Below are 26,106 nucleotides of genomic sequence, written 5' to 3' on the forward strand. Positions count from 1 at the left end.
TGTATCCTTTTGCGGGGGTGGGGTGGAGGGCTAAAACCACAAACAGTGTACTTGACCATGAAAATCCTGTTGCCTCTCAGTGGCTACCAGTTAGAAAGCATCACTTTTGCCGTTACCTTCAAAGCACATTATGAGAATTACAATGTCTTCTTGAATACTTGAGAGAGGAAAACCAGATTGGACAGGGTAGGAGTTTCTTAAATCACCATAAATTTCCAGTGTTGTGTTTCTTTAAGTGAAATATTAAAGTTCAGTGTTTTGAGGGTGTACCTTTTTTGAGTCCAGAGAGCTCAGTGCTTTCTGTATACATCCTGGATTCTATTGTATGTAGGTTTTTTTTAAGTTTCTCTTTGATGTCCTTCAGGAACCTCTCAAGTTACTTGTTTATTCCAAGTCTAAAAATCACGGTTATGTAGGATAAAAGGACTGCTCTAATTTTTCTTGTCTAGGAATACTTTGCTCCTGTTCCTTTTTATTATATCTGTGCATAAAGTGCTACAACAGTGCAAGAAGAGGGACTGGTCCAACACCACAAAAACTGGTGGAGCGTAAAAGATAGCAGGGTCTGTTCTGTGATGAACCTCAGGGTACCAGAACACCTCAAATCAGTGCATAAGTGCAAATTTGGAGAATTTATCCAACATCTGTGTGGCAAAACGCAATAAGGTGACTGATTTCTTTTTGCGCTTGAGAACAGCAAGGAATTTTCCTGGTTATTGTCTGATGGATCTTATGGATCCTACAGACTTCACTTGGAAGATCAAAGTTGTTCATTTGCATTGGAAGCTGCTTGCTTAATGTAAATATACAAAAAACGCGTACTTTCCCCTGTGATAAAAGTATAGTACTTCGCAAGAGTATATATCAATCAAAAGGTTTGCGATTCCAAAAGTCCTATGGTATACCTTCTCAAACTTTCTCTTCATTTTTGCCCCCAGGAATTTTGTTTTACTTTATGATACAGTACTTGGTTGGATAAACAAAATATGTTGTCAGATTTTCCCTCTTCCAGAGGCCCTATCTCCAGATGAAAGAAGTTGAAACTTTGAAGCTTTCTGGCTAGCAGGAAGATCTACCCTAAATGACATCACTGACCTGTTTTTCACTGTACAAATGGCACAAAAAACCCCTTTCTTCTATCTTGTTACATATTGATCTGTGTGACAAATCTGAAGCTTGCAAATACATCAGTGTTGACAAAAGCCAAGCCAGATGTCTTCACTTAATGGGGGTTTATTGTATATTAGTCACCATACTTTCTTCCTGTTTCATAGTTGTTAAGGCGGCTGGCTTTCCTGGAATATGAGCTGCGTGAGGCTTTCAGAGTGGGTACAAAAGCCTATACAGAACGTTATGTAGCAGTATAGCTATTACTGAGGCAAAGAGATAAATAAACAATAAGTCATTGTCCCCACCCAAGCAAAAGCTCAGCTCCACTTACCCGTCTTGCCCACTTACCCTGAACATCAGCACTCTAGTGCTATGATGAAATTGCCCAATGGCACAGACTAGGTTAGGTGATTAGGAACCTGCTTATCTAACACAGAAATGCAGAGCAGGAAGGGTAGTGTGCTTATCTCTTTTCTCCCTATGGTGTGTGGGGAAGTGTGGGAAAGAGGGCAGGAATCAAAGTCAATGAATGTGTGCTTCACCACATGCATTCCCAGAACATCCTTTTGCTCCTTCTTCCAGGATACTTCTTTTTTCCTCATTATGTTTTCTTAAGTGTCAACATTTTTAACATATACAATCAAAACACAATTTCATATTTTCTCTCATTTTTATTGGCTTCCCATCCCATTTTCCATTGAGTTGTTGTTTCTCCCCTTCCGCTGCACCCTATCTTCTATCTATTGCTTCCAAGATACTTCTAAGCTGTTTCAAGCCCTTTCATAATTTGGAGAGTACTTGGAGGGTGTGATTAGAAGTAACATCCTCCAATCTAAACCTCCCTCCGTCCTCTACTACACCACCAAACTCTTTTTAACTTCAAAGGGATCCCAGGCCTTAAAAGCTCCTACCAACAAACACTGAAGAGGGGGTGGGAATAGGATTAGATGTGTACAGTTTAAAGCTTGTGGGAAATTGGTAGGTGGGACGAAACAATTACCTTTTCACTTTCCCACCCTCCTGCAGTCTTCCCCTTTTGCTAAAGGGTTCAAGACTGAGCCTCAGTGGTAGTCTGGTAGAGCATAGCCTCTGCATGGGAAAGGTCTCTGTTTTTATCCCTGTCAACTCAAAGTAGGTATAGGAAAGACCCTCCCTGGAATTCTGGAGAGCTGCTGCTATTCAGACAATACTGGGCTAGATGGAGAATTTACAAACTCCTATGTTAGGGAAGTCCTCCAAATGTAAAAAAAACAAAAAAAAAACACCTTGTCTGTGCCAAGCTGATAAGTACCACACCACCAAGTCTGTAGGGGCAGACTTTGGTAATCTTATGTAATATGGCACTCTGTGCGAGACCGAAATTGGGCGTCTCCAAATGGGATCTTTTCAGTTATGAATATTCTCAATTCTGCACCCCTTTGACTCGGCACCTTATGCTCACACCACTTTTAATTTGGCTCTGAAGTCTGGTATGATGAGGGGCAAGTAGGGCCTCCAACAAAAGGTGATGGTGTGTTCTGCCCCCTTAAAAGAGTGCTTCCATTGCCATTCCCTCGAAACAGAGTGCTCCTCTTTCCTATTCCATACCCTCCAACATTTCTCCGATGAAAATAGGGACGTCCTAAGGAAAAGTGGGACATTCTGGGATCAAATCGGAAACTGGGGCAGCCTCTGTAAACCTGGGACTGTTCCTGGAAAATAGGCACACTTGGAGGGTCTGTAATATTTAGGGAAGGTGACCAGTGATGGAAGACAGTTTTGTAACTCAGTTAATCTTCAGACTATTGGCTGAGGCAGTTTGGAAAGGCATACGTGTGGTTTTGAATGTGTTCAGAGCATGGGTTTCAGTGACTGTGTTGGGGAATTAGGTAGCAATTGTGTGGAATTATTATTTATTGACTGCTAGTGCAGGGAAAATAGAAATTTGCATTTTGAGTAGGAAAACATAGTGTGTGAAGCCCCCACTTAATGTATGACTATAACATCTCTTATGCAAACACACTTCTGCCTCATTGAACTCATGTGTAGCAGGATTAGCGTTGCTGAACAGGGCCATGACATTTTCTTCTCTTAAGTAATGAGCAGTAGTCATCCGTTAGTATTCCTGGAAGCGAGAATGAAAACAAGATGTTAAAGTCAATAATGAATCCAGCTCTATATTTTTCACAATGGTGGCTTGAACAGCACGTCAATGTTTGGGGAAAACCCTACTCTCCCTTGTGAGCCCAACTTGACATAAAATAAGAACTTCTGTACGCTAGAGAATAATCTCACATTTTCCTGTTCCCACCACTTAATAATTTTGTTTGAAAGTACAAGTTATAACAGTAAACTTCCTTAATGTTTTCTGAAATGTATTTTAAATCTCACTAATTTCAGTATTCTCAGTACTGAGTGCAATGACATCTAGTAAGAAATAGTGTGGATATGAAAAGTTGTTTTCTTTATAAAGAAAAGCAAGGGCAACCTATCGGTACTTATTTCTGTGCAGAGATGTGGTTTAGAGTAATTCTGGAAAATAACTGGCATAATTGGTAATGCAATTAAGCATCAAAAGTTCCTTGGAAAAATGGAAATGAATGTTGAGTATAAGTAATTGATAATTTAGGCTGATGCTCCAGTGAAAATGGATATTTCAAGGCAATCTTGTGGCAAAATCTAGGAGCTCTGAAGGGTTTTTTCAAAATATTGAATTACAGTGGAAGCATGGAAAGCTAATACAAAACACAGCATAAATAACGAGTTGCATTTTCCTGTTAATTTTAATACAACACACTAAATCACAGGATAATGGGGCAGCTTGTGGATTTGCCTTGTTGCAATCCTCAGCTTTTGGTGAATGCGGTATTGCAACAAACTGAATTGTGTTTCTGGTGGATGGGTGGGTGGGCAACATCTAGATTTATTCTGTATTCTTCCACTGTAAACTATGGGCAGGAATACAATTTACTTCCTGCACTTCAAGTGGAGTCCAGTGCTGTGTCCATCTCATTTTGTTAGAGCCACACAGTGAATGAGATATTGCTGTGTGGGTGGTCTTTGTCCTCTCCCCTTTCTCCACCCCTCGCAACTACCTTACTCCTTTATCTTGCTATTGTAAAGTAGCTGATTTCAGTACTGTATTCTGTGTATGTTTTTGTTTTCGAACCAGTATAGATGCACATCTTTTTTGAAAATATAGATAGGTGTTTGTCAACTGTTCTACTTTAAGTGTAATCACATTTTTTTTTTAAAAAAGTGCCTAAAAATAATAGTGATTAAAAATTGACTAATGCTACAGCTTCTAGGTGACATACAGTACAATGACTTGTTTGAACAACACAGTAAGCCAAACTATGGTTTACTGAGAACACACAATGTGTGAGCACTCTGCCAGGAGTTCACAGTCACTTGGATCCTCCCTAATCCTATTTGCTTCTGCATCATGCTTAGCTAAACCAACAGCTTCACTATCACCCATGGTTGTGTTTTCGGGCTGACAAGAGTTGTAGTTCAACAACCTGGGCCTTAGCTCAGTTGGTTAGAGCATGGTGCTGATAATGCCAAGGTTGCAGGTTTGAAACCCATATGGGACAACTGCCTATTCCTGCATTGCAGGGGGTTGAACTCAGAGTCCCTCCCAACTCTATAATTCTATGATTCTAACCTCTGGAGAGCACCACATTTGCCATCTCTAGTCTAAAACCAGGAGAAGTTCATATAAATTTAGGCCTTTTCAAGAAACAGAGAAAATGTGAGAGGGAGGTGGGGAAATATAGTTCAAACACAATGCTGTTTTTAAAAATACATAACTCCAACACTTCAAACTGCAGTATTGTATCACTGTATGAAACTTTATTTTGGTATGATAAATTTGCACCTGTCACCCTGTCATTCTTTTCTTCCTGCTTGTGACAAAGGGGTTCATGATTGCAGAGTACAAGTGTTGTGTGTGTGTGTGACCATAGCCTTTATGTAGAGAAAGAGACGGCAGGGCTTCTGTGAAGTCTTTTAATTTCTGCATTCCCCCCAAAATGCACTTTTAAAATGAAGTATCTTTCTGGTGCCTTTAAAAGCAAACTAGATTAGTGAAATCTGTAGGTGTAATTGCCAATACTAAATATCTTAAAATACTTTTTGGGTGGGCAGTATGGATTTCATTTCAGTTGCAACTTCAGCACCAAATGCCAGTTTCTTATTTGTGTGTACAGTATGTGTGGTGGGGAAGCCTTGGTTCTGTTCACTCCTTTTCTAGGGCTCAGAACCTTCAGAATTCAAATGGTTTGTTCTAGCCCTTGGTTGTGGTCAGTAAATGGTTGGCTCTCTATGTGCTCCACAGTACTGACTCTAGCACATGCAGGATGCTATCTGGAAGGCTGAGACCAGGGCAGTCCCATCCATGAGACAAACTGAGGCAGCCACCTCAGGCAGCAGAATCCAAAGGGCACCTCTGTGAACACTCCCTCTCACTGCCAGAGGAGCAGCTGCGGTAGCTTCCAGATTCTAGCGAGATCTCACGAGAGCCCCATGAGATCCTTCAAGGCCTCTGAAGGCCTCCACATGATTTCGCCAGAAGCCACAGGCATGGCCATGGTAAGCGAGGATTCGATAGGGGCAGCAAGGGGATGCGGTTCAGAGGTGTACTGTATGTCACCTAGAAGCTGTAGCATTAGTCAAGTTCAGAGCAGCCCGTTCCCATTTCAACTCAGGTTGCAAAATTGGATGGCTGAGGCAGACAGCAACATTGACACCTACTCCTGAGAAGTCACTGCCCCATAATTTGCCAGTGCTTTGCTACCACAGGAAAGACTCCTGGAGCCAGCAGCAAACACTGTCAAAGCCTAGGGGTGTCCTAATCTCTGCGAGTGTTGACAGCTTTGATAGCAGGCCCAGGGATTGGTGTGTTACTGGAAAGCCATCGCAGGTGGTGGGGCGACATCAAAGAGGTGTTGCCGCAAGGGCCGAGGTGATCAACAAGCCTGTTGGACCCTGATGAGAGACAGTGCCTAGGTGACACAGGATAGGGGTCCTCCTCCCCCACCCTTTGCTAGCAGATTTGGGAAGTTTTCTTGCATTGCTCAGCATGCTCTGAGATCGAAGATTTCTGTTGCAGGGGGGGATTTCTGTAGAGAGCAGTCTTTCTTCCTGAATTGGCATTTGATTTTGTTTGCTGGATTATAAATCACTGGTTTAAATTTTTTTTGCTGTTTTGACATATTTCTGAACCCTCCCAGTTTTTCAGAAAGTAGGGAAGTGGCATATACAGTGGTACCTCAGGTTAAGTACTTAATTCGTTCTGGAGTTCCGTTCTTAACCTGAAACTGTTATTAACCTGAAGCACCACTTTAGCTAATGTGGCCTCCTGCTGCTGCTGCCGGAGCCCGATTTCTGTTCTCATCCTGAAGCAAAGTTCTTAACCTGAAGCACTATTCCTGGGTTAGCAGAGTCTGTACCCTGAAGCGTATGAAGCATATGTAACCCGAGGTACCACTGTAAATGTTTTTTGTACGTGTGTGAAATTGGTAACTACTATGGATGCTTTATGGTTGGTCTGCTAGGTAGCCCCGATTTCACTACTAATAACATCACCTACTTCATAGGGCTGTTAATCTCCTTAGAGGAAAGGACAGATGTAGATGTAGTACAGTACTGTAAATCTATTGCTGTGCACATACTAGTGTCACTTATCTCATATGTCTGCATGAGAACCGTGCATCAGTAGACTGCCAGCGCCTTTGTCTTTGGGTCTAGTCCATGACTTACTGGATATGCACGTAATATATTTAGCACCATCTGGAGTTCCATCCAATTCTGATGATTAATTTGTAGGTACTGTGTCACCTTGAGTAGTTTTGGAATTGGCCCAGGAACTTAATGGTATGAGGAATTATAGCTACTGATGTCATTAAAGGCGAGTTTCTTTTAAAGCTGTTACCTCTTTTTTTACATTCCTAGTTAATATATATTGGAGGGGGAAGTGCTATAATTTCCAGATTCTAAGATGGGCAAAAGAAAGACCATAATATAAAATTATAAAATCATAATATAATGTAAAACCATTCCTAGTAGTGACATTAGCCTGCATGAAGTGCTACATTACTCCAGTCAGAAGTGAAATTTGGGGTTGCAGGAAGGATAGCTTATTTCATTTAGACAGTAGGTCTGGCTGTCATCTTGGTGTCTCAATATGTAAAGTTTTTCTTGTGTTAGGTTAACAGAAAATGATAGACACATTTAGAAAATGTCCCGTTCTCCCTCCCCCCCCCCCGCCATTTATTTTATTTTGATCATAAGGCACACCAACCGATTATTTGATTCTAAAACAAAAAGAAGCCCCAACAGCACATGGCCTAGAAGTTTTTTGGTTAAGATGAGACCTGCTCCCAGCTCTCTTGCAGCTGGGAGAAGACTGCTAAGGAACAGAGCATGTTAAGTATTCAAAGGTCTGACCTTGTGGGCTAGTCTGTTCCGTCGCCTTCCTGTGGATTTTCTCTTCCCTGAGATAAATTCTTTTCAAATTCATACTTTCTCTTTTGCGGGGAGAAAGCATAATTTCAGGGGGAAGGACAGGTCAACTTTAAAGGAGCTGGAAGGGGAGCATAATAGAACGTATGAGTCAGAAACTTCATTTCCCATTAGCACCCCTGCTGACAGAATTCCACTTTCCTAGCAGTTCTGCTTTGAGGGTATGTAGGTTATGTGGAGAAGCAAATATGCATTCAAGTCCTTGAGATAAGAATGCTTTTGCACAGGGAAGGCTATCAGTCTTTTGGACTCTCTAGTAGAGCTCTAAAAGTCTGGATTAAGAAATTTTGATTCAAGGTAAGATTGGTACTTTTTTTATGAAATCACCCAAGGCTTAGAGGACCAACCTGAGTGCAGGAGAGGCAAGCAATTCTACAAATATGACAATATCAGGACAGATAAAGGATTCTGTCAGACAGTCTTAAAACCATCCCTTTTTGCTTCCATGATTTGTACAGATTTTCCCCATTGTTCCCCTAACAAATCACTTGTTTGTATTTTAAAGTACTCACAGTTGCACTAATGTTACAGAAATGTTGGACTTTAGTGCTGGTTTTTCTGCAAGGAAAAGGCAACAGTAGGAGACATGGCCTCAGTTTACATGTTCAGGTAATGAAACAAAAGTTTGTGATAGAACCCAGGCCCTCAAAAATCTGCCTCTGGATTTATAGGCTCCACCAAAGTTGCTGGGCATTGCCATTCAAATGGTGTCCATGTATTGCATCTTGTGATCAATTATGTGGGGTAGAGGTTACTTGCCCCCCCCCCAATATTGTATTCAAGTTGGCATCCCGGTGGGAGTATTGGATTAGATACTGCATTGGCTTTGCCAAGGCAGCAGAATTCCATGCAAAACCCATTAAAACAATACCAATTTATAATACAATTATTAACACCAATCTTTCAAATACCAAATTACAATGGCACCTCGAGTTACAAACGCCTCAGGTTACAAATGCTTTAGTTTACAAACTCCGCTAACCTGGAAGAGTTAAGGCAGAGCAGAACCAGAAGCCCTGATTCTGGAAGAGGTTTGTAGGGGAATCTTGCGAAAACAAAAGACAGTCCTGTGTTTTGAAGCTCTGACAATCATGGCTTCAGAGCACAGTATCACCTGATGTCATAGTGATGTCGGGTGAGCGATGGTTGAGCGGCCACTCTATGTTTTATGTTAGTATTTTGGAGGAGGTGCAGTAAGAGGGCCACAAGACTGTGTTTTGCCCTGGATCCCAGGTTACCGCTGGGTAGCCCTGGGCAATACTCATTAGTTATTAATAATACTGGGAACATTTTGGCTAACTTTCCACAGCTAAGCTAAGCATAGATGCACCAGGAAATATGTGAATGGCCTGTGGTATCTGAGCCATTTTGAAGAAAACAGAGCCACTAAAAAGAAAATGGAATGATTCTGAATACAAATTCTGCTTTCTAGTTTCTTAATTCAATATTTCTTGTTTGTAAGATTTCCTCCCCTACCCTGCTTAAAGAACCTTTTGGTCTCTCACTTTCCGTTTACCTTTTGTCTGCTTTCTGGCAGCCAAAGTAGTATCTTCTTGCCAGTAGGGTGTGTGAGCACATCTGTTTGAAGCCAACAGCAATATTGGTCTTAGGAGTCTGTTTTCAGGGCCTCTCCTGAAGACTGGACACTTTCCTTTATGCACTGCGGCATTCCGGACACAGTCTTAGTGCCTGGGAACCCCATACTATTCATTTCTGAGAGAGGCTATAAAAACAAAATTTGTGCCTGGATTTGTATTGGCTTGTTTTTTTGCGCGAGGGGTTAAATTCCAGTTTTGCACGCCAAGCTTTTCCATTGCTGCTGTTCATCCGAGACACAAAGAGAATACCAAGAGACAAAACAGGATGAAACTCGAGTAAACAACATAAATGTCAATAAAGGTTTGGAATGCTGAAAGTGAATTGCTAGTTGTTCTTGACATAGCTAAAACATATAAAAGAATCTGAAAATGTGAGGTCTTGGTGTGTCATATGGAAAACTACAGCAGTCAATTGCTTTTACACGGTTTCTCAAGCAAACGTGAGGATCTGAGACTCAGCTTGGATGCGAGAAAGATACATGGTAATATGTTCAAGGTCTGGCACCATCACATCAGGCGCACACAATTGAATTCAATTGGCCTTTATTTCTCCTTGATGTATCAGGTTTGTATATGTAGGGAGTACTTTGGCTGTATCTCATACACTTAGTAAGGCAGAATATGTATATGATGCACACCTGTTTTGCTTCTCCCTTTGGACCAGTGGTCAATAACTTCCAGATAATATAACCATTTAAACATGACTAAAACTACTTTTAGGGATGCTGGTGGCGCTGTGGTCTAAACCACAGAGCGTAGGGCATGCTGATCAGAAGGTCGGCAGTTCGAATTCCCGTGACGGGGTGAGCTCCCGCTGCTCGGTCCCTGCTCCTGCCAACCTAGCAGTTCGAAAGCATGTCAAAGTGCAAGTAGATAAATAGGTACTGCTCCAGCGGGAAGGTAGACGGCGTTTCCGTGCGCTGCTCTGGTTCACCAGAAGCGGTTTAGTCATGCTGGCCACATGACCCGGAAGCTGTCTGCGGACAAACGCCGGCTCCCTCGGCCTATAGAGCGAGATGAGCGCGCAACCCCAGAGTCGGTCACGACTGGACCTAATGGTCAGGGGGACTTTTTACCTTTACCTTTACCTAAAAGTACTTTTGAGCATAGTTTAATTCAGGGGTTGGCAAGGTTTACCTTGCCTGGGCCGGTTCACTCCAGCGGAGATCCCTCTGTGGGCCAGATTGCGCGCGTGCCCGCGATTTCTGGCATCTGCACAGACGCGATTTCCAGCATCAGCGTAGATGCGATTTCCAGCACCATGGAAGCAAGTCCCTGCGCTGTGCTGTGCCGGTTTAGCGCAGTGCGCAGGGACTCGCCAAGCGGGCGACTCAGTTCGGGGGCAGCTTGTGGGCTGGTTAAATGACCCCTGTGAGCCGCTTGTGGCCCATGGGCCTTAGGTTGCCTATCCCTGGTTTAATTCATAAAGGTGATGTCTTACTGGCTCATAACTTGGCATTCTCAACCTCAAGATTAAAAGCATTGAACAATCTTATAAAGAGCATTGGGTGTTATTTGCAACAAGGTTAGACAGTGCTATGTGCAAGACTAAATTGCAGCTCTGCATTGAATTACATCAGATTGTTTCTATACTTCTGCTTATAATAATTAGAGTCATAGGCACCCCTTAATAATCCAGCATAGTCTGAAACGGGGGGGGGGGGGGGAGCTAATCCCACCCTCCCTTAATAGCCCCTTTAATGTTTCACAAGAATGCCAAGATAAAATGAGCACAATGTGATAAATTAGCAATAATTAGAATTTTCTGCTTGGGGGTGTTGATATAAGTGAACATCTTTTCCCAGCCAATTACACAATACATTAGAGGTAACTCTACAAAAACATAATTTTGTCACAAAATCAGTAAGTCAGTATGGTACATTGTTGGATTTGGGATTAAATATCCTAATTACACCGAAGTAATGAATTCACTCAGTGTCCTTATCCTTCCTGGATGTGTTTATCTCTCAGCTTGCTTTCTTGACATCAGTAGAATTTGGAAGTACCATGGGAATCAAAGTGTTACCTATTTGTGGCAATAACAGTGTGATTGGCAACTGTGCTGTGTGTGGGTTTTTTAAAATCAAATACAAGGCACATGGATTATGAGGATTCCAGTTTGCAGGAAGGGAATGTTTTAAGCCTTCATTGCCCACCTGCATGCTCTGTGTAATACACACAGAGAGAGCCATCAAGACTGCACAGTACTGACATTGCCTGCTGACATCAACAATAAGAATATGCCATAAAGCCTGATCTAAACATATAGATCAATATAAGCTGTCCATATGCCCAAATAGGTATCTAAACAAGACAGTTTTAAGTCATGCAGTCAAATGTAGAATAGGGCATTGAGATCGTCAGACCATTGAGCAATGAATGGTGGATTTCCCCCCTTCCATGCTGGCTGGGGATGATGTGGGAGTTGCAATCCAAAACAACTGTGTGGCACTAGGTTGGTGAAGGTTGATGTCCTTTGGCCACGCTAGCTGATGTGCTAAATTAAATGCAGCCAATATGGCTGGAAGATTACATCATCTTTTTGTAATCACACTGCTCTTTTTCAGCAGATAGCCAAGCATGGCTTGATTTGTTTTTATCTTTGCTGTCAACTTATTTACCCAAGTTGGTTGTAAATTTGCAGAAAGATTATTCTGTGAGTAAAGGCATATAGGTGTCATTCATCGTCCCTCTATATCCTAAGGTCTGTCTTAAGCAAGCAAAGGCTCTGAAGCTTGTGGTGGTTTCTTGAAAATAGGAGCACACTATGTAGGAGCTGAGTCTCTTTGGTCATTCCTACTGCTTAAGAATGGAACGCATCCATTCTTAAGGAAATTAGCCCTGAGTGCTCACTGGAAGGACAGATCGTGAAGCTGAGGCTCCAGTACTTTGGCCGCCTCATGAGAAGAGAAGACTCCCTGGAAAAGACCTTGATGTTGGGAAAGATGGAGGGCACAAGGAGAAGGGGACGACAGAGGACGAGATGGTTGGACAGTGTTCTCGAAGCTACAAACATGAGTTTGACCAAACTGCGAGAGGCAGTGGAAGATAGGAGTGCCTGGCGTGCTCTGGTCCATGGGGTCACGAAGAGTCGGACACGACTAAACGACAACAACATAACTAAATGACAATGCAGGATGTATCAACAAGCTTAATTATGGAAACTCTTGATAATAATACAACATAAAACTCGTTTTCAGAAAGTATGAAGCAACCAAGAGCAATTAAAACATCTAAAGATTCTCTCATATTAAGGTCAGTACTTTATTAAACAAAGCACTTAGTTTTTCATGAAATATTCGGGTGGATGTAATTGTGTTACATGTTTTTTTTTTGGCACTTTTTAAAAATAAACTTCAGCAATCACGTTTTGTGCTTATTATTCCACAGGAAATTGTGTATGCCTTTGAACACCATTGCGCTATTCAATTAAGGAACATAATTTATAATCATATTTTTCTCCTCCTAAGTATTAACGACAGTACTTAGCAAGCCACTGAACCTTGATGTTTTTTCCTCAGTAGCCTACAGTGTAAGTGGCGTTATCTTTATTCATATATCTCCCACTCTCCCTCATACCTTATTTTGTGCCCAGTTACATGACTCATTTTAAAATTTCTAGACAAAACGCATACTTTTTCTTGTGGTATGGTGGTACCTCTGGTTACGTACTTAATTTGTTCCGGAGGTCCGTTCTTAACCTGAAACTGTTCTTAACCTGAAGCACCACTTTAGCTAATGGGGCCTGCTGCCGCGCCGCCGGAGCACGATTTCTGTTCTCATCCTGAAGCAAAGTTCTTAACCCGAGGTACTAGTTCTGGGTTAGTGGAGTCTGTAACCTGAAGCATATGTAACCTGAAGTGTATTTAACCCGAGGTAGCACTGGATAACAAATGCCTTGCATATAGTTTCAAATGGGTAAGTCATGACTTCCCCCCTCTCCTCAACAATCCTTTGTTAATTTGAGACTTGGATTCAAAGTCTTGGCCCAGCTGGTGTTCTCCAGGTGTTTTTGATGACAACTCTCATCTGATGGGAATTGTATTCCAAAACCACTGGAGGGCATCACATTGACAAAGGCCGCTTCAAACGGTGTTGGGATAAGGGAAGGGAAAGAATGCCACAGGCCCCATGTTTCCTGTAATGGGTAGAAAAAACAGTGGGCAACATAACTGGGGAAATGACACTTGGCGTTTACTTATAGAAGGACGGGGGGGGGGGAGTAACTCATGCACTTTGGCAAGGCTTTAAACAGGAACAGAAGGGGGCAGATGGAGTCCAATAAATGACTTATTCACAGGTGAGCTCATAGGCTCATAGAGTTGGAAGGGACCACGGGGGTCATCTAGTCCAACCCCCTGCAATGGAGAGTTGTCACTTACTGCACAGCCTGGGGTCATATGCTGCTGTGGACTCCCATCTCCATCACACCTTTGGCTGTGGAGTTGCAGCTACATGGGGACAGAAAGCTGCTGTTCTCCTTATGCTCTTCTGGGCAGGTGTGTATGTGTGTGTTTGTTTTTATTCACAACCCCTCTTCTCCCAAATTCCTTTTCTGCTCTCATATCTTCAGTTTGGAATCTCTCTGGTGGATTCTCCTCTGAAAAGATCTAATGCAATCTCTTTGGAGAAATCCTTCGTTGCCTATAGCAGCGCTCCACCCCCAAAAAATGATTGTGCTCCAGGCATCCCACAGAGAGCTTCACTGCACAGAATTACACCAGTATTTCTGAATTTACAGCCTCTGCTGTAAAACATTTTCAGCAGTAGAGTGTGAAAGTCCTCTTAGACCTTTATTTGACTATGCAGTCTGATTCTATATAAGGCCTTTCCTGTTATACCTTCCTATAGAACTTGTTTATGCAGGTGTTCTATACATAAATACAGCTTAAATAACCTACAAAGTGGCCCAGCTAAAGCTGGAATTCTCACTTGCAGACATCTTCTTATAGATGCCTTTTCTGGTGGGAAGATACAAAACTTTATAATGAGGAAACCAGCTCATTTCATAGGGTTATCCATGAAAGAAATCTCTCCCATTTTTGCATCCAAAAAACTGTCACACCAACCACGGTAATGTTAAGAACAGTATTTCTTATTCCTACAGAAATGTTAACTTGGTACATACTTTGCTTTCACTTTGTCTTTTATACTGTAATCCTGTATCTTCTTACCTAAGAATAAGCACTGTTGCGTTCATTGGTACTTTGAACAGACAATGATATGACTCTCTTAAAAGTTTTGAGGAATTAAGTTAAAACAATACTTGAACTGGCGTGACTTTCTGGCACACAACTTCCACCCCATCACACCAGCTGCCTCTATTGCAGTAGCAACAGCTTCTGTCTTCCACCGTGATGCAAACTGCTACCTAATGCTAACTTTACAAACATGCAATTGAGTTAGGTTATAAAAAAACTACTTTGTAATTTTAAACCTGAAAATTCCAGTAACTCCTTCAACTCTCAAGCAAGTTCCTTTTAAGTCTGTTTAATAGGAAAATGCACAGAAAATTATTTGTGCATATATTTCAATAGAGGGTTGTGCCCCTTGTAGGGAAGAAGTTATATTTCTTGTTTTTTCCCCATTATCGTATGAAATATACTCATAGAGTCCTGCAGTGATTTCATGCTCTTTATTGCAGCTTGTAAAACAGTGACTGAATTTCCCCCCAAACCTCAGGCTTTTATATACATTATTTACACAACGAATCCTGTCTGTTGGCTGATTCTGCTTCCCTCCTGGAGCCTGATTGGGCTGCTACTGCAGGCCAATCAGTTGTTGCATTCTACGATCCTACCAGCCTGATAGGCTGATTAACTTCCTCCTGGGGTCTGATTGGGCTGCTGCTGCAAGCCAATCAGTTGTTGCATTCTAGGATCCTACTTGCCTATTGTTCTGGGATCCAAGCTTAGTACATAACATCATACATTGGGTTCTTTTTGTGTACTGTATTCCAAAACTGCCTTCTGATTTAACATGGGGAGTGTCTAAAATGAATTCTGGAGCTGACACATTAAGATTTTACGGCTTTTTTTTCATCCATTCAATCTTGTCCCTCTTTTCGTAACCAAGGGGACCAAACTGCACATGCACCAGGGGCCTGTCCAAAGTTGATAACAAGCTCAGCAGGTTATTGACTTTTGTTCTTCTAAAAATATGGAGTCATTTTGAATTCCCAAATCTGGGAAGCATAGGAATAATGTAATAAACATAGGGATAATGTAATAAGCACTTCAAGCACTTGAGTTTTAAGATTGAGTGAATAACCAGTGTTTTAGCCATGTGCACAGTGAGCTCTGTTCTGTCGCTAATTTCCTCCCCTTTGCCATTTAGTTTGTCTGTCTCACTACGCAATTGTCATGCTGAAGTTTAGGCTGCATTAAGTGTTGTCACGTGTTTTACTGCTGGGGGACTTGCACAACTGCACTGCCATTAGAAATGCAGGAAGAGGATTAGCAAAACACTCTACCTGTGGCTTGCATTGTGCTTCTGAAATGTTAAGTGCTGGTTGTAGTGTGCTGCCAGGAGCTTCTAGATGGGGATCAGTTGCTGAAAAATAAGAAAAGCCCACATTTGTTGACTTCTAACACTTCACTTTCATTTATAGGGCCATTTGAGTTTTCCATGTTTGGGAAGGGGCATTTTACACACATAGATACCCATAGTGAATGTTATGTGGAAGAAACCATCACGTCTGCACACTGGTGGTCTGTTAATTTTTAGCCATCCCTTCACGAACTTCTAAGGGAAGAGTACTGGTGAGTTTGATGAAATCATTTCCCCAAATGGAGGAAAAACAAACAAACAGAAATGTACTGAATGTGTTTAGATTTCAGTTTAAGGCTGACTTAATTTTCTTTTGACAAAGAAAAGCACTTTCTTGAATGAAATAGATACTGTGTGTATTTACCTGAGGCTTGTAGAAATAGCTTATATGACTGGTCTGGCTCCGTAAACCCCAAGATGTCTGGCTCAGCAAACTTTAAATATGAAGAGGTCTGCAAATGTGGGACAGCAGCTTAATCTGTTCTAGGCTAGGCCATCCAGCTATCTCGGCCTGCAAAAACAGAGAGAAGCATTTTTTTTTCCTGGGATGGAAAGAAGTGCCATAGAAAGTGATTTACTTTCTTTAGGATTTAAAGAAAGCTCGTCCCTTTGAAACTCATCAATATTTGAATCCTAGTCCAAAACAGATTGTGTAAACAAGAAGCAATATAAAAAGTGTTCAGCTAAAATTTGGCTTCAGGATGTCTGTTGTCCATCCACTTCTGAAGGATCTGGGACTTTAGAACTTGTCTTTAAAATATCTTTCACGTAATGATGGTACCTATTCTGCACTTTCGCTATGACTGTTTAAGTAGTTTCTTTTTAAACACTTTTTCTAATTGCATGGATAAGTGACCTTGCTTGTGGAGCATGCTATATGTTGACAGAGTGCATTACTTCATTTTGCCTCGTTGGCAACTTGAGATCTTAAGAAAACAATACTGAGGTTACTCTCATTCTGCTATCCTTGGAATGTTGCTTGGATTTTAATTTAACTCTGTCGCTGCATGATACCCACACGGAGAGTTGCTTTTTCAAAGGCAGTAGAAATAAAACGCCTGAAATCAGGAAAGCAAAACTACCGCCACTTTCTACTTTCCCCGACCAATAAGAGGTCTTGTAGTACTTAAGTTTTTGCATTACCAATTACATATTTTAGGACCACTAGAAGAATAAATGAGAACGTAAATGGCCTCCCTTCCTTGCAACATCTTGCAGCTGTTCTGCAGAGCAGCTTCAGTGACTGAATGTAAGCTTCATTTAATTTTTCTTTTAAAGGCACAGCTCTCAGGATTCAGTCTGGCAATCTATCTGTGTTCTGGCTTTGCTTGAGTACTCAAATTATTATTCCCAAAACTTTCCCTTGAGACTATTATTCAGAGGAAGAGGGCAGGGGAAGCGAAGGAATCAAAGCCAGTGGGAGCTAGATTCCTGCTCATGCTTATCTGTGGCCAGTGTGCCAAGATTTTTAACTCTTTGCAGTTTATATTTAGTTCTATAAGCTCATTTGCCAACAGTGATGACTGTAGTCAAAAAGTCATGTTTTCCCATTGTATGCAGTAAAATAGTTTCTTTGAACATTAGCTCACTGAAGTAACTTTGACACAATTCAGATTACCGTAACTACTTTTCATTGCAACCCCTATGCATGTATGTCTACTGAAAAGCAAGTCCCATTCAATTCAACTGGACTTTCTCCCAGGGAAGTAGGTATAGGTTTACAATTATTCTAACTTTGACTTGTACAGAGGATGTTCCTGGTAGATTACGCAAGCTTTGAATAATTAAGATAATGTGAAGGCCGCTGCACAGAGTTTGGAGTTCCGTTGACAATGAGATCATGTTTAAGGATTGGGACAAGAAATGACACTTAGCTTGGTCCTTACTTAACTGTTCTTAAGTATCGAAGAATGAAAGGTGAGGTTCACATGGTTAACTTCTAAAAAAGTCGTCATGATGTTACCGTTGATCTTGCTGCTTCATGATGTATTTGATGCTGGATGATGTAGTTTTCTATAAGGCAGAAGATTGCCTTAATTTAAAGCCTCATGTCATCCAGAGGTTCAGTCACTAGTCCAGACACCAGGCTGGCCTATTTGGGCACCTGGGGTGAACCACAAAACGTGAAGATCTACATTGGGAACAAGGGTGGGAGGAGACCAGCAGCGCCTCCTACTCACCAAGAGGCTGCTGTGGAGGTGGCTGGGGGAAAGCTGCTGAGGATACGACAGATCCAGCAGCCTTCAAGGAGCATGTTGCAGCTATCGCTGCCACTGCAGCAGCAGCACCATCATTGGGCACTGCTGCCCTTTGGATTCCTGTTGCCTGAGGTGACCTCCTCACCTTGCCTCATGGGTGGGCCAGCCCTGCTAAACACCAGACCATAGATGCTCTAGCGATTTGACATCTCTGCATAGCTGTCAAGTGTCCCTTATTTGAAGGGACAGTCCCTTCTTCCAGCGCCATGTCCCGCTGCTGTCCCTTATTGATAGATGTCCCTTAAATGTCCCTTAAATGATGTCCCTTAAATTTCAAAGGAAGCAGCTCCTCTCCCTCCCTCCCTGCCGGCCAGGGAAGAGGGAGGCTCCAACTGTGTTGCTTGGCTGTGTTGCTCACCCAATAAGAAGTCTAAGAATGACTGGGGGGTGGAGCTTGCATGCCTTGTGTGTAGCTAGTTAATGCAAGCTGATGGGTTTTTTGAATGCTGGACGCCATTTCGTTGCACGTGCTGCTGCAAACTTTGCAGTGCAAAGCCAGGCCGGGGAGCCATCTTAAGTTGAGGCTGCATAGGCCTTGTGGTGTATGTGATTCAGATTCTATTCAGTTGAACCTCTGGTTACAAAGTTGGTTGGACAGTGTTCTCGAAGCTACCAGCATGAGTTTGACCAGAGTGCAGGAGGACAGGAAGACTGGAGTGAAATAAATGCCAGCCATGCTTCCTTAGGGAGGGCATTCTAAAGCTGGGCTGCCATGACTGAAAAGGTCATCTCCTTTGTTATTACATAACACACTTCTGATAAGGAAGGCACATGGGACCAGGGCCTTGGCAAAGGGGCTAGCATGGACTGAGGAGTTTCTTCAGCAATTTGGGTCCAAAGCTGTTTAATTAGGGTTCTAAAGTATCATCAGCATCTTGAGTTGGACCCAAAAGCAAATGTGTAACCAATGCAGTTTTCTTAAAATGGCAGTTATACGAATGAATCTGACAATACCAGTTAAAAATTAAATTCTGGGAGCTGAATTCCGCATGATTTGGCGCTTCTGTGGTCTCCTCAAGAGCAGCCTCACACAAAAAACATTACAGTAATCCAGCTAGGAAGATACCAGAAAATGGATGGCTGTGGCTAGACTACCCTTGTCCAGGAGGAGCTGCTTCAGGTAAAACAGCCAAAAGGCCCACTTGCATTCCTTCTTCAATATTGACACATCTGCCTCTTTTCTTATTCCTTTCAACCAAAATTCATGGGTTACTTGCAACCATTAGGAACTGTTCTGGATGTCTTCTACGTGCGGCCTGCAGTTCAGAAGGATTAGCATGTTATTCTCCATTCAGAGTGTAGCTGCAAGCTATATTTGTACAATACTTTTCTTCTTGGGAAATTGGTTTTGTTTATACATTCCTTTAGTGGAAGCAGCTTTTGTTATTTTACAAATGGAAGGATCATGGCTAAGTGGGAAAATAGCTGAACCGATTTTTATATATTTCAAAACGGTTACTATTTGTTACTTACATTAGAAGGTTCAGTTTTCAAAGGGCGCAACAACATTTTTGTGTATTTGTCATCCAAATAATGTGAAGGGACCCACCATTATTTCCATTTAGCAGATGGGGAACTGAGGCCGATGTTAGACATCAACTTGCTTAGGGCAACACTGTGTGCCCTGCATCCTTGGTATAAATTTATCACCTATCTGAAATTACCTTAGCGTCTCATGCAAATAAGGCCATTTGACCCTCTCAAAAGCTGAACAATTTAAAAGTTAAGTTTGGAATGCCTAGATTCTATTGCATCATGCCCCACCTTGCATTACATTTCATTTCTTGACTGTGACAATGTGTTCATGTCTTTCTGTTTATATTAAAGGCAGTGTCCTATGTTAGTCACATTCAGAGTTGATCATATGCCACTGATAAATACCAAAACAACAAAAGCTAATGTAAATGGTATGTTAGGAGTCTTCTTCCTTCTTGTTTGGTGATCACTCGTAGCCGAGTAAGATTGTCTTCCATAAGCATGGTCTTAACAGTGAGTCCATAAGTGACTGTGGAGGCCAGTTCTGGATCCGCATGTCCTTCCACAGTGGGAACATAGGTTTCTGGGTGGGAGTTGATCATGGTGAGGGTTTGCCAAGCATGCCTTCCTCTTAGCACGTTTCTCCCTTTCTTCCTGAGTTTGAGCGTCTTCAAAGCCCATGACACCTTTGGTAAAGGCTGTTCTCCAATTGGAGTGCTTGCAGGCCAGTGTTTCCCAGTTGTTGGTGTTTATACTACATTTTTTTAGTTTTGCCTTGAGAAAGACTTTAAACCTCTTTTGTTGACCACCAGCACTACGCTTTTCATTTTTAAGTTCAGAATAGAGTAGTTGCTTTGGAAGATGATAATCAGGCACAACATGACCAGTCCAATGAATATAAATGGTATATTAGGAGTGGTACTCTATTCCCCATGCAAAGGGCAGGTAGTAAAGGTAAAGGTACCCCTGCCCGTACGGGCCAGTCTTGACAGACTCTAGGGTTGTGCGCCCATCTCACTTAAGAGGCCAAGGGCCAGCGTTGTCCGGAGACACTTCCGGGTCACGTGGCCAGTGTGACAAAGCTGCATCTGCCAAGCCAGCGCAGCACACGGAAACGCCGTTTACCTTCCCGCCAGTAAGCGGTCCCTATTTATCTACTTGCACCCAAGGGTGCTTTCGAACTGCTAGGTTGGCAGGCGCTGGGACCGAACGACGGGAGCGCACCCCGCCACAGGGATTCGAACCGCCGACCTTTCGATCGGCAAGCCCTAGGCGCTGAGGCTTTTACCCACAGCGCCACCTAGGTCCCATGAAAGGGCAGGTACTACCTGGTTTTTCCACAGTTCTGTAGTAGCTGAATTCATATTGTCATCTTAAGTTAGCAGGGCTTAAAAAGGTAAAGGTAAGGGGACCCCTGACCATTAGGTCCAGTCGTGATCAACTCTGGGGTTGCAGTGCTCATCTCGCTTTATTGGCCGAGGGAGCTGGTGTACAGCTTCTGGGTCATTTGGCCAGCATGACTAAGCCGCTTCTGGCAAACCAGAGCAGCACACGGAAACGCTGTTTACCTTCCCGCCGGAGCGATACCTATTTATCTACTTGCACTTTGACGTGCTTTCAAACTGCTAGGTTGGCAGGAGCAGGGACCAAGCAACGGGAGCTCACCCCGTCGCAGGGATTTGAACTGCCAACCTTCTGATTGGCAAGTCCTAGGCTCTGTGGTTTAATCTACAGTGCCACCTGCATCCCATTACAGTGGGGCTTACTTCCAAGTAAATATTAATAGAATTGTGGAATGAATCACATTTAAATGTATTTATGTAAAGTAGACATGTTCTTGTATCAGTTTCTCTCTTTTTTTAAAAAGAAGGTTGTTTGATTCTTACTTCTTTTTAGTGAAGAAGCATGTCTTTTTAAATAGTTTGCAAGTTTGGCCTCTTTGGGGTAGTCTATATATATTGTATAGTGCTTAATAGGATTGTAAAACACTATGATAGTGCAGTACAATACCATACAATACAATCTAATTTAGCATGATATTGTAATTGCATAAGTTAGAGAAAAAATGAAAAGAATATGTAATTCTTTCTTTCATACTTGAAGGTGGTTTTAAAGTTAATGCTATTTTTAAAAAATAGTACAGTAACATCTTATAGCATAGTCCAGGCTTAGAAACATCTAGCTGCTTTGATAATTAGTCATATTACCACTCAGAACAGAAACCAGTAGGTGGGTTTTACAATGGTCCTCTGCCAGAATTATTGTCTTAAGACAGCATGAATATAGTCAGAACTGAGGCATAAGAATTCATTATGCTGGCAACTGCAGTTTTCTTTTTTTTTAGAAGCTGTAGTTTCTAATACTTAAGTATCATTTTCTAATGATTTCATCTCACAAACCAGTGTATTAGAATCATACAGAGCACAGTTTAATAAACCCAGCTAGGTTGTTAACTAACTGCAGAATGATGGGTGGGAAAGGTGAAACATTATTCATTTGCTGATATATTCCAAATTCTATTTGGGAACTAGTTTTGTTAGTTAGAGCCCAGGATGTCTAAGAATAAATCAGAAGCAGGAAATTGTCATTATTGAATATAAACACTAAATCCAGTAGGTCAGAAAATGTTCCAGATGAAAGCATCATTTTCCAATAAAAGCGAACATTTGTTCCAAACAGATTTTGAAAACCTTCCACAGAAAAATATAAGCGCAAACCTTAGTTCTGATGCTTCAAAAATTTGCAGGCCTGGATTTTAGAAGGAACGATTGTGCATGGTGTAGAGGAGATAGAGGGAGGTTTTTCTACATCTCTTAACACTAGAACTCAGGGAGCAGGGCATTCAGTGAAGCTGAATGTTGCAAAATTCAAGACAGACAAAAGAAAAACTTATTCGCACAGCACACAATTGCACTATGCAATTTGTTCCCATACAATATAGTGATGACCATCAATTTGGATGGCTTTAAAAGGGGACTAGACAACTTATTGTAGGAGACTAGCACTGTTTTCTACCTCCACTTTCAGAGGCAATTGAATACCAATTGTTTGGTGTATCACAAATGGTCAGAATGGTAGTGCGTTGATGTACTGTTCCCATGTGATGACTTTTCTTCTTCTATACAGACTTTTTTCTATATAGCTGTGGCGCTTTCTCTTTATGGGAGTTATAGTTAAATGGAGCTTCCAGGAGCAGGAGCAGTGTACACCCAAATACTATGCACTGGGGAGGAGGTGCTAGATTGGAGAGAATGCTTGCTTGTTTGTCTGTTTCATAAAATTTATATGCCACTTGATTGTTGTTGCTTGTAAACAACTTGTAAACAACTTGTAAACAACTTGTAAACAACTTGTAAAAGCAGTTTACAAAAGATAGAACAGAAAAATAAGGGGGGGGGGGCAATACAACCATTGCTGTCACATTCATGGCCTGCTTGGCAACAGCAGGCTAGCCACAGTTGGGAATAAGATGCTACGCTTCTTGGGCCTCCTGCCCAGATTCTGTGCTGGTCTTGATTTTGGAACTTCATACCAAGCTATTTTATTGATTCCATTTGCAGACTGCATGTCAGTTCATAGCACATCACGAAAACAATAAAATACTCATCAATCGTTACTTGACCAGTTTCACAAATTAAAAGCCGAAGGTTTAAAATTTACAGCAATGGAACTGCAGCAGATGTCCAAACAATGGATCCAGCCCAAAACAGGAGCATGTCCCAACAGCCTGGGTGCATACGTGTGTTCTAAGTTTACGACAAAAACTCAACACAGTTGGTGATCATTGTACCTCTAGAGTAGTAGTCTCCAGCCTTTACAGACCAGCCCCTACCTTTAACCCAAACATGTATTTTGGGACCCGTTTCTTATTCATTTTTGCCTTCTATTTGTCTGGCAGTAGTGCTGCTGCTTTTGTGACCTACCTTAAACCAGACTGTGGCCCAGTAGCAGCTCCTGACCCACCAGTTGAAGACCAACGATCTAGGGCAGGGCTTCCCAAACTTGTGTCTCTAGCTGTTTTTGGACTACAACCCCCATCATCCCTAGCTAGACCTCAAGGTTTGGCACAGGAGATAGCAGGAGACTATCATGCTATCCGTGCCTTCAAGTACTTGGGCCCTAAGCCGCTGCTCTATATCTGGAAATACACGTTGGATTAAAGTCTGCTCTGCTTGCCCATTCATAATAGTTGGCTTGCCATTCATGTTAGTTGGCTTGCCTTCTCCCGATGATTTCTGACACCTTTGTATGTCTGTTTTGTATGTTCAGTTCACTAGTGATGGCAAGACAAAGAAAACGGGCACCTCTTAGCTTAGTAGACAGAGATGGTGTGTAGACTGCCCCTTCATTGGCTTCCATTTTGAATGGAACCCAGGGCCTAAGCTTTTGTCTCCTTTCCTAGCTTGGGCCCTTCTCCAGGGCTCTGGTGCTTCACCCAGGCACAACGAGCTTTCTTGAGCACCTCTCTCTTCTGGGGCAAAGCTATAGTTAGAATAACAGAATTGTGGAGTTGGGAGGGACCACGAGGGTCATCTTGTTCAACCCCCTGCAATGCAGGAAACTTTTTGACCCTTGTGGGGCTCAAACCCACAGCCCTGAGATTAAGTTGTTGGAAAGCTTCGGCTGTCAAAGGCACAAAGTTGTATCCAGTCACAGCACCTTTGCATAGCTGTCAACCTTTCCCTTTTTTTAAGGGAAATTCCCTTATTCCGAATAGGATTCCTTGCAAGAAAAGAGAAAAGTTGACAGCTATGCACACTTGGAGACATTGAGTTTGTCTGTGTTAACTATGGTCAAGTCTGCAGAAAAAACAAAATTCTGAAGAGGCAAAGTATATTGCTAGGTGGCAGGGGTGCCAACCTGAATCAAATGTAATTTTTTTTTTTGGGGGGGGAGGTAAGCCCAGCCCTGCATAATCGTTAACAAGATGTGTGCATACACAACATTCAAATGGCAATTCAACTTTGGGACCATCAACTTTGGGGAGCTGCCCCCTAAAATATTTGAAGGGACCTCACCCCCCTAGGAGTCAGCTCCTGTTCTAGGTGGGCAAGTTTTGTCCAACAGGGCACTGTGACAGGAGCCCATCAGGGGTAGGGGTGTGTGTGTGTATTTTCTTTCTTTGGGGTGCATGGTGGGCCTGCAAGTGGGAAAGAGGGCAGGGGCAGTTGGGTGCCACCAGTGAGAGGGCTCTGTCGTCGTTTTAGAAGACAGACACGGCATATTCGTCGTATACAGAAAGGCATCCTCTTTGCCTTATGGGTGGAGCCGCTGCCTCCGCCTTGTCAACGACGGCGACCGAAAGGCAGCTCTTCCCTTTGCCTAGCAGAGGGGGGTTTACGAACGCCCCCCACCTCTCCTCCCCGCCCCCTTTTCTCCTCTCTCTCCCAACTCCGCTGGTCCCAGCCAAGCGCCGCTAGGAGGGCGGGATGCCGCGGCCCCGCCCCAAGGAGGCGGCAACCTCGCCTGCCGCGGCTCTGGCTTAATCCCCGTCGTGGATCCGCGGGGCTGAAGCGGCGGCGGGGAAAGTAGTTTGCGAGGGTGATGCTGCGCCGCTGGCTTCCGCGGGAGGCGGAGGAGCGGCTGCCGCCTCTGGGACGCCTGGAGCGTGTGTGAGAGGGAGGGAGTGATTGTGAGACGGGCACACACACACAACACACACACACGCGAGGCAAGGGAGAGTCCCGCCAGCCATGCTGCAGCGCCGGGGCGACCTGGGGGGCTCCCCTCCGGCCTTGGCGGGGGGCCCCGTGTTGAACGTGAAGCCCTGCCTCTACTACGCGGTGAGTGCCTTCGCCTTTCTCGACGGGCTGCCGGGAGCGGGAGAAGGGGGTGAGGCGCCCAAAGGGGCTCGCGGGGATTCAAGAGCGCCTGGCCAGCTCCCCTCGGAAAAGCAGCCGCGCTTCTGAGCTGCTCCGGGTGTGGAGCGGGGTGTGCATGTGTGTGCACGCAAAGCCACGGGAACGGTGCAGCCTGGAAGAAGCGCGGAGTTTAATTTGTGCCGCGGTTCCCCCCCCCCCACCCTCTTCTCCAGCCGACGTGGTTCCTGCGCCAGTGTCAAGGGGTGTCCTCTGCTCCCCCCGCTCACCTGCAAGTTGGCCAGAGCGGGCATGGCGCAGAGAGCTTGCCCCTCGTCCCCCGTGTAACATGCATGGTTAGCATGGCTTCTGGGTGGGTCGTCCAGAGCGGAGTCATCCCAGTGGCGTAGCGTGGGGGGTGCAGGGGGGGCCGGCCGCACCGGGCGCAACATCTGGGGGTTAGGGTTAGGGGGCACAAATCCACGGGTTAGGGGGCGCAAATTACTTGCCTTGCCCCGGGTACTGACAACCCACGCTACGCCACTGAGTCATCCTGCTGCCTTTCGTTGTAGGAACTGTGAAGGATCCCAGCTCCGGGTATTGGTGGTTGGGTAGGGCTTTTGGAGACAGGGAAAAAAGTCAAAGCCAAACATCCCGCACATGCGTAGTGGCTCTACATTTTGCAAGCTTACTATTTTTATTATTATTTATTGGGGGGGCGGGGGGTTCCTGTACTTGTTGCTAGTCCTTTTTCCCACCCCACCGGTAGCTGGGATTGAATTTGGCACCATAGCATATGCTCCTCTGCTGAAC

At 43.4% G+C, this 26,106-nt stretch overlaps 1 protein-coding gene across 4 annotated transcripts in view; it reads left to right on the forward strand.

Annotated features, from left to right (window-relative positions):
• ARHGAP6 (Rho GTPase activating protein 6) overlaps positions 1–26,106 on the forward strand; it is a 180,179-nt gene that overhangs the window by 50,734 nt on the left and 103,339 nt on the right. Inside the window, exon 1 of one of the 4 annotated variants that reach the window (XM_083437442.1) lies at positions 24,810–25,278. The exons of 2 other annotated variants lie outside the window; for them this stretch is intronic. In XM_083437442.1, the coding sequence (XP_083293568.1) occupies positions 25,189–25,278 (90 nt within the window). In that variant the 5' untranslated portion in view covers positions 24,810–25,188. Of the gene's footprint in view, positions 1–24,809; positions 25,279–26,106 lie in introns of those variants that run through there. One more of the 4 variants, XM_083437443.1, reaches the window with a different exon arrangement.

The sequence above is a fragment of the Podarcis tiliguerta genome (assembly GCF_965153285.1).
Source record: "Podarcis tiliguerta genome assembly, chromosome: 4".
In the NCBI taxonomy this organism is placed as follows: Eukaryota; Metazoa; Chordata; class Lepidosauria; order Squamata; family Lacertidae; genus Podarcis; species Podarcis tiliguerta.